Here is a 12,826-nt window from a genome sequence, read left to right as displayed (position 1 = left end):
CCAAACAACGCGCTGCGCGGCAGCCAAGGAGCTGAAGTGCCAGGAGATCACTGTGCCCTTGTGCAAGGGAATTGGTTACAACTCCACCTACATGCCCAATCAATTTAACCACGACACGCAGGACGAGGCTGGTCTGGAGGTGCACCAGTTTTGGCCCCTTGTGGAGATAAAGTGCTCGGCGGACTTGCGCTTCTTCCTGTGCAGCATGTACACGCCGATCTGCCTGGAGGACTACAAGAAACCACTGCCCCCGTGCAGGAGCGTGTGTGAGCGCGCCAAGGCGGGCTGTGCGCCTCTGATGCGGCAATACGGCTTTCCTTGGCCGGATCGGATGAGGTGCGACCTGCTGCCCGAGCAGGGCGACCGGGATACCCTGTGCATGGACTACAACAGGAGCCAGTCCACTGCTGCGTCAGTCGCGGTGGCAAAGCCGACAAATCGACCCCTGAAGCCGTTCAACACAAGGAGAAAAAGCGGTTACGGCCGCGGCCTCCCTGGTCAGAACAAACCGGCGGCCCCCTCTCAGTGTGAGCCGGGCTGCTTCTGTCGTGAGCCCATGGTCCGGGTGACCAGTGACGCGCACCCGCTGCGCAACCGCGTGAAGACGGGCCAGATCCTGAACTGTGCCATGCCGTGCCACAACCCCTACTTTACGCAGGAGGAGAGGACGTTCACTGCGTTATGGATCGGCCTCTGGTCCCTGCTGTGCTTCATCTCCACCTTCGCTACAGTGGCGACATTTCTCATCGACATGGACAGGTTTAAATACCCGGAGCGGCCCATCATCTTCCTCTCTGCGTGTTACATGTTCGTGTCGGTCGGATACATCGTCAGGCTGATCGCCGGGCACCAGGAGGTGGCGTGCAACGGCGCGGGGCACATCCACTACGAAACCACGGGTCCGGCACTCTGCACCATCGTCTTCCTGCTCATCTACTTCTTCGGCATGGCCAGCTCCATCTGGTGGGTGATCCTGTCCCTCACCTGGTTCCTGGCCGCTGGTATGAAGTGGGGAAACGAAGCCATCGCCAGTTACGCGCAGTACTTTCACCTGGCCGCTTGGCTCATCCCCAGCATGAAGTCCATAGCAGCTTTGGCTCTAAGTTCCGTCGACGGCGACTCTGTGGCCGGGATATGCTACGTGGGGAACCAGAACCTGGACAACCTGCGTGGTTTTGTCCTGGCACCTCTGGTCCTCTACCTGTTCATTGGCACCATGTTCCTGCTGGCCGGCTTCGTGTCGCTCTTCAGGATCAGGAGCGTCATCATCAAACAAGGTGGCACCAAGACTGACAAACTGGAGAGGCTCATGATCCGAATCGGCATCTTCACAGTGCTGTACACGGTCCCGGCCACGGTCATAGTGGCGTGTTACTTCTACGAGCAACACAACCGGCAGATGTGGGAAATTACGCACAACTGCACGTGCGAGACGGACACGAGCCGCCAGAAACCGGACTACGCCGTGTTCATGCTCAAGTACTTAATGTGTCTCCTGGTTGGGATCACATCAGGGGCATGGATCTGGTCCGGGAAGACGGTGGAGTCCTGGAGGAACTTTTCCACACGGTGCTGTTGGAGCAACAAAACCTCAGTGGGATCCATGTACAGCGACGTAAACACTGGACTGACCTGGAGGTCCGGCACCGGGAGCTCGGTGTCCTTCCCTAAGCAGATGCCACTGTCAAGGGTTTGATCATCCACACTGTAAAACACACGAAAGTATTTAAATTTTGGTCAATCTTGCAGAAACTATTGTGGAGTTTTGTGTCATTGTTAAATAAGTTATGACGCGTTTTAATAATCCGAGATTTACTATGAAATATATATGGTCGTAAATACATGTGTGCGGACTATACTAGATAAAATATATGTAAAACATGTATTTTCCTATGTCAACTATAATGTGCTTCTCAAAGAGTATGTTAATATAAACAGTTTCTACAAGGCACATTACAGTACATACAGAAATATATATGTGTACTGTATATTTGAAGTATAATAACTATATCAATATAAATACTATTACTATATACATTACTAGTACTATTTATACTATATATTGCATATACATTTATTTATTTATATATATTTATACAGATCCATTAAGACACATTTAATCTTGTCATTATCAAAATGCGACCTAACTTATGTTATGACACAAAACTGCCTCAATATATTTGTAGTTATATTCCGAGCCTGCTGTTAAAACATCATTATTGTTAACCATCACTTTCCTGGTATAAGTTAGTGGAGACAATGTCTTCAGGTGATTCGAACCTCTACTTCCATATTAACATCTGTATGAACTACTAAAACACCAGTCGTCTGTCTGTAAACCTGAAAAACTGACTTTTTACAAACCCGCGTTCACTCATTAAAATGACGTCATTAACACTGCCTCACACATGGGTCACACACGAGTGTAACAAACTGTATTTATATAAATATTGGTTTATAGAAATGTGTAAATGTTTACATTGATTTTTTTACACAATTGTAAATATTGTATGTATCAACTGATTTTGACTGAAAGTTTTTTTTTTGGAAAATAAAATAGATATTTATCAAATATTTATTTGTGTATCCTGATAATTATCTCTAACATTTTTTTATTTCTAAATTATTGTTCAAAATGACCACAAATACTGGGTGAAATAATGAATAATTAAAATTGTAAACAAACCGTTTTCCTATTTTTTTTTTATTAAACTATTGTTAAGTCGTAATTATAAATTATAACATATTTTAAAGTTTTGGAGGCCTTTGTACTGCGGTGCACATGCCTCCGTTTTTTTAACCTTATCTCGGCATTTTCCATTGGGTATAAATTTATAAATGTATTTACCACCAGAAGTCTAAGTTATTTTTATAATGACGTCATTATTTGGTTAATAATTTAATCATAAAATAAATGTACATAATTACATTACACCGTCTTTAAAAACTTTAAAAAATAAATAAGAGAAAGTGGAGAAGAGAATGACTGACCGACTAACACACGAACGAAAAATTACCCACAAACCCTTGCCACAGCGTCAAAAAACGTAATGCTGTCACTTTCCAGTGGCCAAACTAATCTTAAAGATTCCGAATGAACTTAACATTTTTACCTTATTAATGCAAGTTTCCATTTTATTTTGTAGTTCGAGCTACATTTTTTGTTATAAAAACCTGATATAATTTACCAATATAATGTATATTTCAAGATAATTGTTATCACAAAACTCCAACTGATAAAATGTTAATATTATTTGTTTATTTGCTTCTTACTCTGCAATTCAGTTATCTTCCGGTCTGATGTACTCAAAATGACCACTAGAGGTCAGTAAGATACGTGCTACTCTCGACTCGATGAGAAATGATTAAATTCTGCATTTTAAAAATCAACATTTTAAAAAATAAATACTGAAACATCAGCAGTGGAGGTTTTGTGGGTGGGTTGTTTACGTTTATTCTGTAATATTCTTCTATAATCAACATTAGTCTTAGCTGTTTTTTGTTAAAAATTCAGTTTCCGATGCAACTGAAACGTTTCATCATCAAAACAGACTTTTTTGCACTTTGTTTAGAGGCTGTTTTGATGATGAAACGTTTCAGTTGCATCGGAAACTGGATTTTAAACAAAAAACAGCTAAGTCTAACTTTAAAAAATACAGAATAAACTTCAAAAAACAACCAACAAACAAGACAGTGAGGTGTGGACGCAGGTCAAGGCTGGGTTTGTCCAGCAGGCATGTAAGACGCCAGGGGTCGGGTCAGTTAGTCTATTGTTGCCGCCACTCAATAATCCAGACAACAGCTGAGCTCCATGACACATGGTGTTATCAAGGTCACACTGAGTTTGGTTTAGGGACAGAGGTGACCTGGACACACAGACGTCCACTCTACAACAGACCTGGACCATACACCTCCCCCTACACCTCTTTGAATTAATAATATGTTCTATATTTATTTGTAAATGTATAAGCAGGCGTTTCAGTGCACACAAAGTCTTAAGAAATGTCCTACTATCTGAAGAAATCACCAGAATTTTAAGAACAACCCCCCCCCCCCCCAAAAAAAAAAAAAAAGAGTATTCTATGTGTTCCATTGTAAAACCCTAGTAGTGATGGCAGCACGGCGTGTTTCCTCCACTACACCCACGCCCTCTTGTCCTGTGAGTCACTACTGTCTGAACTGGTTCCCACTGGGCTGCTCTGGTCCAGCTGTCTGACACCAGGGGGAGTTGGGACCCTCAGGTTCAGTGGTGGTGGTCTGCAGTCTGGGCGAGGGTACAGTGGAGGTTTCATGTGTCTGTGAAGGACAAAGGGAGTTGGCGCTGGACTCAGGGGAGACGGCGGAGGAGAGACATTTTCTTGTGTCTTCTCATTGGTGGATCCAGTAGACTTCAGTGCCGGGCCACTGGTATTAGACTGGTTATTTGGATGGTGTAGTTTTTCATCACCTGAACTCACACCTGGGCTCATTCTCCTACTTAACAGGCCGTCGTTGTCGTCGGTCGCGGTGGTAAACATGCTGTTCTGCTCTCCTTTGCTGATCTCCTGCGTCAGCCACTCCCGCTTCCTCCTCCATCTCACCATGGCCTTCATGGAGGTCACCATGTCGACCAGACTCACCAGAATAGACAGGAAGGTGACACCCAGCGTGAAGTTGAGCATCAACGTCTTTTCGGTCGGTTTGGAGACGTAGCATTCCACCCCTGACGTGCAGGGGGCTTCGTAACAGAGGAAACTCTTTGGGACAGACAAACCGAACAGAAAAAACTGACTTGCACCGAAGGCCATCTCCACAAGTAGACGTACAAATACTACGAGCAGGTACGAGCAGTGGAAGCCTGGTGACGTCCACTCCTGTGACGGGGCGTGAAGATGGGTCTTGGTTAAGGACAGCTCTCCAGTGTTCTCAGGAGAACCTCTGTGGCTCCTGTGTAGCTGCATTAGCTTATGCATGACGTAGGTTGCAAATAGCACATGTGGTAGACAGAGGAGGATGAGGTGCAACAACCAGAGACGGAGCAGGGACACCGGGGAAAAGACGTCAAAACACACGTTGGAGCAGCCTGGTTGGATGGTGTTACAGATGAATCTCTCCTGCTCGTCACTGAAGAGGGTGAAGCCAGCCAGCAGCTCCACCAACAGGCGCAAGAACAGCATCAACACCCACCAGGTTTTACCTGCAGTGATGAGAAGAACGTCACGAACTGTCCCAGGATGATTGTTAAAATTGTTAAACTTTTTAAGCAAAACTGTGAACTGTCTGACACAGAACCAACACGAACCTGATTTAATAAAACATTAAAGAAAAAAAAAGGGTTCCTTTTTGGAACACATTTGTGGTGGTACTGTGGTGTAAGTATTGAATACCTTTACATGGGTAGTTGTCCACAAGGAATATAAACAGGATACATCCATATAATTTCCACTTACCAGTAAAAGGCACACTCTGACTTAAGGTGATGAAGAGGAGATTGGTTGCTCCCATTGTTTCCAGTGGACTGGGTTGTTGTCTTCTTCAGCGCAGCTACAACCTGACTGCTGTGTCTTCCACAGCTCGTCACAATAAAAACAGTCACCTCTCATGCTCCGTGCAGGAAGCTATTCTTACCAGGCGGCCATCAAAGCATTGTTGGGATGACAAGGTCCAGGTCACACTAACTGGAAGTTTGTAGTCATTGCACATGTCAATCAAAGTGATGTCGATGCTGCAAGAATGAGCCTTACCTTATTAAAGAGACTTCCTGTTTGTTTAAGGTGTTGTTGACACACTTTTAACTGAAAAATATTAAATAACTGGTTAATTCAAGACAATGAAAAAAAATTGCTTAAAACAGTTAAATTAACTGTTAATGGAGATCTTGTTATATTGAAGCAAAACTGAGTTAATTACTTACATTTCACTTCTCAAATTAGGAATTATACAAAGAACAAATCTTTTCACTGCACGTTCAGAATCGTGAAAATGTGAAGAAATATTTTTAATACAGTATGTTCACTGGAATTCCTCTGCTCTTCTTAAAGTTCCGAACTTTATAACTATATACAGGATATGGATGTATATACGTAGTAAAACGAGAGGGAGAAAGCGCAGGTTTTACTTTGTTGCCCTCTAGCGGACATTAATGGGATCAACTGAAAAACTGCTCTTCAGGAGCGCTGGTATTCTTCATGTAGATTAAGACATTAGAGTTGATTGTTAGAGTTAGAGTTGTTATTAGTGGTTATGAGGCCATGTAGTTACAGTATAACATAAGCACAGTAAAGGAGACCGATTCATTAACGAGTCTAATATATTGTATTTATTTCAAAATACTTCCTATGCAGTTATTCAACTAAGCATTGCGAGGATTTAGCTTACAATCACTAGCTTGGCTTCTTTTAGCATTATTTTATTTTGCAGACCCTAACAAATAATGATACAAAAGTACACGAATATTTTAGCTTTAAATTAAAGGTACACTTGTGCTGTACAGGCGAAATAAAAATATTAATTCACGTTAGGGTTCTGCCAAATGATGAAAAAAAAAACCAACCCACAAATAACTTAGCTTAGACATGGGGGGGAGTAAGGGGGTTGAGGCTCACAAAGCAGACAAAATATACAAAAGTAAAATACTTCCAACTGTCCACAACATGGACGAGACGTATTTACATTTCAAATAGAGAATCAAAAAGTGGCAGAGGTAGCAAAACGATTCCAGTTGTTGTACTGTGGTGAAGACAAACGCGTGACTAAACTTAAATGATCAAAATCCAGTCATCCAGGGTTTTGTAGTTATGGACAGAGAACGTGCAAACAACAAAAACTCTACCTCTGCTGCCACCGTGTGGACACTAACTGACAGCACATGCTGTATGGATGAGAAAATGCCAAAATTCTTTGGCCATGAAGATGCTGATTATGTTCAGAGGAGGAGAAAATCTGTCGGCACTGCTGTTACCTTCTGACTACAAACACATGAGATTAACAACTGACAGAATAAGTAAAGACAAAGCTAAGCTAAGCTTCTTGATACCTGCTGGTGTTTGCCCCAGTGCTCGCTAGTTAAGGTCTCAGTTTTTCAGGTTTTAACCCAAATGGGGATTAAAACATGAAGAAGCAAACCTGAGGAAGGAACATAACAGAGTTCGTGAACCTTTAAATCTTCACCAAACAAAATACTGCTGACACAACTTTTACATTTCCAAAAGGAAATAAAACAACATTCTTACTTCCACAGCTTTGCAACAGTCCTTGAAATTGGTCTTTTGAAAGGCTCCACATAAAACAGCATGCTCCAGGTCTCAGAACCTGGAGAACGGAGAAATCTAGAAAAGGAAATGCAAAATTCTGGCAGACATCAAAACTCTTCATGGTCCAACTTTCTTTTTTTTTTCTCATTTACCGTTGAATCAAGGCACCGTGGCAGCAACAAGGTAACTTAGAAATCCTTTCATTTCACCAGAGAGGTGATGTGCTGAAATCCTGAGAGAGAACAGTGGTTGTCTCCAGTGTTCAGACGAAGGCAGTGCTGTGTGTAATACTGTAGGTCAGGAGAGAATCGCAGGAACCCAGGCGATTCCACACAGGCCGTCCACGCTGGCGGAGCGTTTCCTGGCTGCTCTGCGTAGATCTTTGTATTTGTCATCACATAACCTGGACATGGCCTGAAGAGTGAACACAGGAGTAAAATAAAACAATTACACAGCCAGATCATACAGAGATAATTAACATCGTAACTTTTGCCCAAATTGAAGTCCATAAATACATACTGACAAAAATAAAATAAATAAATAAAGGGAAAAAAAGTGTCGAAGACGAATGATGGTTCCCGACCTCAAGTTTCTGGGCCTTGTCCCTGCTGAGCAGCTCGAGTGGTCCACTGAGGTTGTTGGACTCAGAAAGCGACCGCAGGTCAAAGTAATACTTGGCGTAGACACTGGACGGCACGTTGATGTTGAACTGCAGCAGCTCCAGGAAATAACGTTCCAGCTCGTTCCTGAGGAAGATGAGACGCAGTAAAGACAATACTCAAGTGATCGGTTCCTAGAAATAAAGACAGTGGTTGAACGAGGTACTGCAGGAGGATCAGGAGGAAAAAAACACAAACAAAAAGAATCATCATAACATCAAGGCATAATTAATCTTATATCTCCACATAGATAACATCAAGGCATAATTAATCTTATAATATCTCCACATAAATTAATTCATATATTTTATAAATATTTATTACTCCCACAAACATTCATCTGGAATTTATATATATATACATTTAAATCTCCAGCAGTTTTAAATCACCAGACCCTGAACCTTGTAGGTCTGTGGTGCCTTTGACCTTTGACCTACATGTCTTCTACAGTGATGTTCTTCAGGATCTGGCAGTAGTCCACATTCCAGACGGCCTGGTCGTCCCAGACCTTGGAGGCCAGCAGGATGGCGCCCAGAACAATTCTCTTCCAGTTTCCTGGACAGATGTCAATCTCAGCATAGGTCAGCAGTCTCTCCACGTAGACCTGCAGGACAACAGGGGTTTAAGAAGACCCTGGAACAACCAATTAGACTGGCTGATTGGCTTTAGTCCTGGTCATTACAAAGAGGCTGAATGAGGCCCAGGAGCCACAGGTTGAAAACCCCTGACCTAGGACAACCTCAAACTATTTTGGTGACCTTCAGATGTATTTTATTCTGAATCTAAAGGATCATCATCATCATCATCATCATCATCATCATCATCATCATCATCATCGTCATCATCGTCATCATCGTCATCATCATCATCAGGGAGTCACCTCACCAGTGTGACGATGGCACACTCAGCGGTGAGCTGAGCAGCGCTGAACAGAGTCCTGACAAAACGATAGATCTGTCGTTTTTCTGGGTCCTGCTGGTCGTAGTCGGGCGGAACTCCCGACTTCTAGGAAAAAGGAACAAAGACGTGGCTAAACTTTAACACAGAGGAGATTAAAAGAATAAACCAATTGTATTTGTAAGTGTGTTTTAGGGTCGCTGACAATAAATAAATAATACAGTTAAGGAAGATAAAATATTCTGATCTTACAGAGAGTGGGTGGAGCTTCTCGTCAAATATATCCAGCAGTATTCCTCCATCGTTGTGTCTGCGAGAAAAACAAACAACGTCAATCACTTCTCTTTATTTTAATGACTGATTAAAAACCCTGGATGTTGAAAACAAAAAAGAAATCCACACCTGTTCTTTATATGGTAGTAAATGGCCAGTGCTACACTGTAGAGAAGGAGTGAAAGTCAGAGCAAAGTTCAATGGACAAGTCCTGTATTCACACTAAATTCACACCACAGGTGTGAACATGAGTATAAATGGTTGTAATTGTGTACAGGGTTCAACCACTCACCACTTGACAGTGTATTTGAGGTTGGGCTGGCTGACGGTGTTGTTGTCCAGAAAGATGGTGGAGCAGGAACTGTACTTCCGACTCAGTCGACCAATCGACACATACACACACACACACACACACACAGAGGTGGGGGTGGAGGGTCAGAGGTTTGATTCCTGATTTTGCTAGTTTGAACTTCAATGTAGCACAAGACAAATAACTACAATAACTATAACTACAACAAAAGTTTTCATCACAAATTTAACGCTGTGAAGTCACATTCGGCTCAGTCACCAACCTAAATAAAATAAAAAAAAAGGGTTCAAACATTTAAGAGGAAAAAGTGCTCTCAGAAGTGACTTACATAGTTGATCATCAGACTCTTTCTCCTGTTGTGCCCTGGAAATGAATGAAAAACAACTTTGTTAATAGAACTTTGTCAAACTTCCACCAGCATCATTGTAGGAAGATAAACAGTTGGTGGAAAGTTGGAATAAATAAGTATTGAACCACATCATCACAAATCTACTCACCATGCTGGGATTTAGTGAGGAATATGGTGCTGGTCCTGGGGTGGTCCGATGGATTGAACTCCATAGTGAGCTCTGTCAAAAACACAAAACCTGTGAATACGTGTGTGAATGTGTGTGTGTGTGTGTGTGTGTAGGACCACAGAACAACATTATCTCTGCTTCAGGCTAACAACATTTGGACAGCTGACTCACTTTTAAAGTTCTATAAGAATCTGAATTGATTCGATTCACTGGCTCCGCAGTCTCTACAGGAAATCCCAGAATGCACAGCGGTGGCCGCCAGTGTCAGGTTTGGATATGTGATATTAACAACCTGAAGTAAACTTTAGAAACAGAAGAAGCCTAGCTAACCCATCAGCTGGCAGGCCTCCCTGTCTGCCTACATTATTCATTAACTGCTGATGACTGTGTAGTCGCAGTATTTTCAACACGGCTGTTTCTGTCATCACTTGCTCATGAATTATTGGGGTGAGCTTATTGTTTTTGTAATATAAAAAAGTATTTTCTCTTGTTTCGGTTCAATTAAATGGTTATTTAATGGGCGAAAACAATCTGAAAAATGTGTCAAACAACTTGACCTTTAACCAGCAGAAAAAAACAATCACAAAAAGTATAAAAATAAAATAGATACATAAAATAAAATGAAAAATATCTATATCTAAAAGCAGCAGTGACAACAAACGCATAAACATGTACATAATTATGAGGTAATTTTTCTTTTCCACACTCACTCCATTTACTATTGCCTTAGCCTAACTACTGCACGGTTCAATGTCACTGAGGACCAATTATGCAGAAGAGTACACTGCCTGGAGGAGGAAGGCTGAAGTGAGACAGAGAGACAAAGACATCATATGACCCACCTCTCTTTGACAAAGCTGAAAGTGTTTCCCTCCAGTCAGATGATGCTCTTCATTAGACACAGTATACATTTCACACATATATTTCAATGATTCTGGATACGTTTAAGCGCAAAACTTGTTTTTTTTTTCACAGTGAGTAGTACGTATTCTTTTATATTTTTGGATCATTAAATGTCCAAATAAAGACTTTAACAATGAAAAATGTTACTAACCATCAGCATTTTCTCTGTCGCTGATGTGCTGCAGGTAATAGTCAGTGTCCTCTCTGCTCAGGTCTGACCCCTGGTGGTAAGAGTCCAGTCTAGAGTGAGGGTTTCTGCTTATCTTGGGGCTGACACAAAAGCAGCAGGAGGTCGCGCCCCCCATCTTCTCCTCACTGTAGGCCAAATTTAAAAAAATTAATATGTAGCAGTAATATCCACACACATAAAGGGCTAATGCTAATTGACATCAGGTTGCTGTGTGTTAGCATGCAGCTGCACACTCTGAGTCAGAATCTGTTGAATATTTCTTCGTGAAACCAGTGTCTTTATAAAGATTTTTTTTCCAACCACATTACACTCAACTTTATCTTGTAAAATAATTTTTAATACAACATTTCACAATTGCAAATGATTCCCCCATTTGCTTGGTCACAGACACACCTTTAAAAACTTAAATAAAACCGTTAGCAAGCATCAATATTTACCTTTTTATACCTAAAAATACTCCGTTTTTAGTCCTTCAATCTACACACAGACCCTGAACTAAACACGCGCTTTGTGTAACTGTAACTGTTAAAGGTTTATTAATGTAAGGTATTTCAATATAAAGTTGTCCAACTGTACCTGGAGGCAGGCGGTCCAACTTGGTCACCACCACAGTTTCCACTGAGCCACAGACATTACGAGCGTACACATAGAGCGCATCGTCCTGGATGAAGCCTGTCCGACACAAGTTAAAGTCACTTTAAAGCAGCCTCCCTGAATGTAAACGACGAAGCTTCTCGAACATTACAGTGAAGACACGTCCTGCTCTGAGCGGAGGAGAGCAGTGCGCAGATATGAGGACGTCTTGTTGTGGCTGGATGTCAGGGAGATGCAGCGACATCTGTGGGAGGATGCTTAAATTTCTCCCTTTTGGTTTTGTCACAGTTAACAAACGAGCCATCGGATCAATTACCGCCACCTATATGCTGGAGCGTCACAAGTTTTGTTTTTCTAAATATATTTTTAAAAAATACCAGTATGGTTCTATAAATAATTAACCTGTACTTGTGATTAGAAACACACATTTGTCATATTTTTTTATCAAGTTATTCCTAATGTAACGGCGCGTTAGGCTGCGTTTTGCTGTGTCATGTCTTGCTACGGCAATATAGGAAATTACCGAGTTCCGTGAACATCTAGTGTGGGTCTGTCCGGCAGTAACCTATGGAAATGCGCACTCAAGCTAGCAAGACAGTGATTGGTCTAAAACCAGGAAATAGGTAGGTCCTTTTTCGGTGTGTGTGGGCGTTAGGTTTTGTTGTCCTTTTAACGTATCCTATTGCCCACAGTAGCCTGTCTAAATTAAATTAAATTAAATCAAATCATCATTTAACCGTGATCCAGACCCATAGTGTAATTACTAAGAGACATTTTTATTTTATTAATATTTATTATTTATTGTTTGCACACACCGTCTTTAGATATGCTTTGTTTTGCGTTATTGTTGTTTAAATTGTGTCCTCTCACCAATGCAAACACAGGCGATTATGTGTGTGAGTCTCCCATCTATTAGTTCACTGGTTTAGTTACCATGGTGAATATCTGACCAGCCAATCAAACACAAGTTTGTACACACACACAAACACAGACACACACACATATGTGTGATGGGGGAGGGAAGAGAGAGTGAGAGTGACAGAGGAAAAAAAAAGAAAAGCGAGATACATAATGCCCACAGATATTATGCATTGAGGCGAAGCCCACTGTCTTTCTTCTCGTCTGTAAATGTCTGGTCCTGAGTCTATTTGGTGTCTCTGCTCTGTTAGGTTATTGCCATGGAAACTGAAATTTACTGTCAGGAACAGCACAGTTAAACAGAATAATTGCAGACTGAGTGAGTTGGAGGA

At 41.8% G+C, this 12,826-nt stretch overlaps 3 protein-coding genes across 6 annotated transcripts in view; 1 reads left to right on the top strand and 2 right to left on the bottom strand.

The window, feature by feature from the left end:
* LOC103396637 (frizzled-8-like) overlaps positions 1-2,546 on the top strand; it is a 4,152-nt gene extending 1,606 nt beyond the window's left edge. The window contains exon 2 of the mRNA XM_008334794.3: positions 431-2,546. Coding sequence (XP_008333016.1) covers positions 431-1,696 — 1,266 coding nt within the window. The 3' untranslated portion in view covers positions 1,697-2,546. The remainder of the gene's footprint in view (positions 1-430) is intronic.
* Positions 2,547-3,593: 1,047 nt separating this feature from the next.
* LOC103396653 (gap junction delta-4 protein-like) lies at positions 3,594-7,525 on the bottom strand. Of its 4 annotated transcripts, XM_025066184.1 has the most exons (5): positions 7,385-7,525; positions 7,212-7,307; positions 7,016-7,104; positions 5,430-5,774; positions 3,594-5,176 (listed from the first exon to the last, which is right to left on the bottom strand). In XM_025066184.1, the coding sequence occupies exons 4-5, from the start codon at positions 5,482-5,484 to the stop codon at positions 4,137-4,139; spliced, it is 1,095 nt and encodes a 364-aa protein (XP_024921952.1). In that variant the 5' UTR covers positions 5,485-5,774; positions 7,016-7,104; positions 7,212-7,307; positions 7,385-7,525; the 3' UTR covers positions 3,594-4,136. The 4 variants fall into 4 exon arrangements, with proteins under 4 accessions (XP_024921952.1, XP_024921953.1, XP_024921954.1 ...); XM_025066185.1 differs by lacking the exon at positions 7,385-7,525 and having other exon boundaries at positions 5,430-5,657; positions 5,724-5,774; positions 7,016-7,241; XM_025066186.1 differs by lacking the exon at positions 7,385-7,525 and having other exon boundaries at positions 5,430-5,653; positions 5,724-5,774; positions 7,016-7,241.
* Positions 7,380-12,083, bottom strand: LOC103396636 (cyclin-Y-like). The gene is made up of 11 exons (XM_017042251.2): positions 11,559-12,083; positions 10,944-11,107; positions 9,869-9,940; positions 9,695-9,734; positions 9,354-9,449; positions 9,191-9,226; positions 9,041-9,098; positions 8,777-8,896; positions 8,329-8,495; positions 7,816-7,978; positions 7,380-7,646 (listed from the first exon to the last, which is right to left on the bottom strand). Exons 2-11 carry the CDS (start codon positions 11,095-11,097, stop codon positions 7,530-7,532), a joined length of 1,023 nt encoding a protein of 340 aa, XP_016897740.1. The 5' UTR covers positions 11,098-11,107; positions 11,559-12,083; the 3' UTR covers positions 7,380-7,529.
* Between the last annotated feature and the right edge of the window lie 743 nt (positions 12,084-12,826).

The sequence above is a fragment of the Cynoglossus semilaevis genome, chromosome 20 (genome assembly GCF_000523025.1).
Source record: "Cynoglossus semilaevis isolate Cse_v1.0 chromosome 20, Cse_v1.0, whole genome shotgun sequence".
Lineage (NCBI taxonomy): Eukaryota > Metazoa > Chordata > Actinopteri > Pleuronectiformes > Cynoglossidae > Cynoglossus > Cynoglossus semilaevis.
This window is presented reverse-complemented; position numbering and strand designations above follow the sequence as displayed.

What these genes read in the sequence shown, in the direction of transcription:
- LOC103396653 (XM_025066184.1), bottom strand. Translation starts at nt 5,484, where the DNA reads ATGGGAGCAACCAATCTCCTCTTCATCACCTTAAGTCAGAGTGTGCCT. An exon ending in TCAGAGTGTGCCTTTTACTG is followed by an intron (nt 5,177 to 5,429) that starts GTAAGTGGAAAT and finishes TCATCACTGCAG; the next exon opens with GTAAAACCTGGTGGGTGTTG.
- LOC103396636 (XM_017042251.2), bottom strand. Translation starts at nt 11,097, where the DNA reads ATGGGGGGCGCGACCTCCTGCTGCTTTTGTGTCAGCCCCAAGATAAGC. An exon ending in CTGATGATCAACTATGTAAG is followed by an intron (nt 9,450 to 9,694) that starts TCACTTCTGAGA and finishes TGTGTATGTGTC; the next exon opens with GATTGGTCGACTGAGTCGGA. An exon ending in CTCAAATACACTGTCAAGTG is followed by an intron (nt 9,227 to 9,353) that starts GTGAGTGGTTGA and finishes CCTTCTCTACAG; the next exon opens with TGTAGCACTGGCCATTTACT.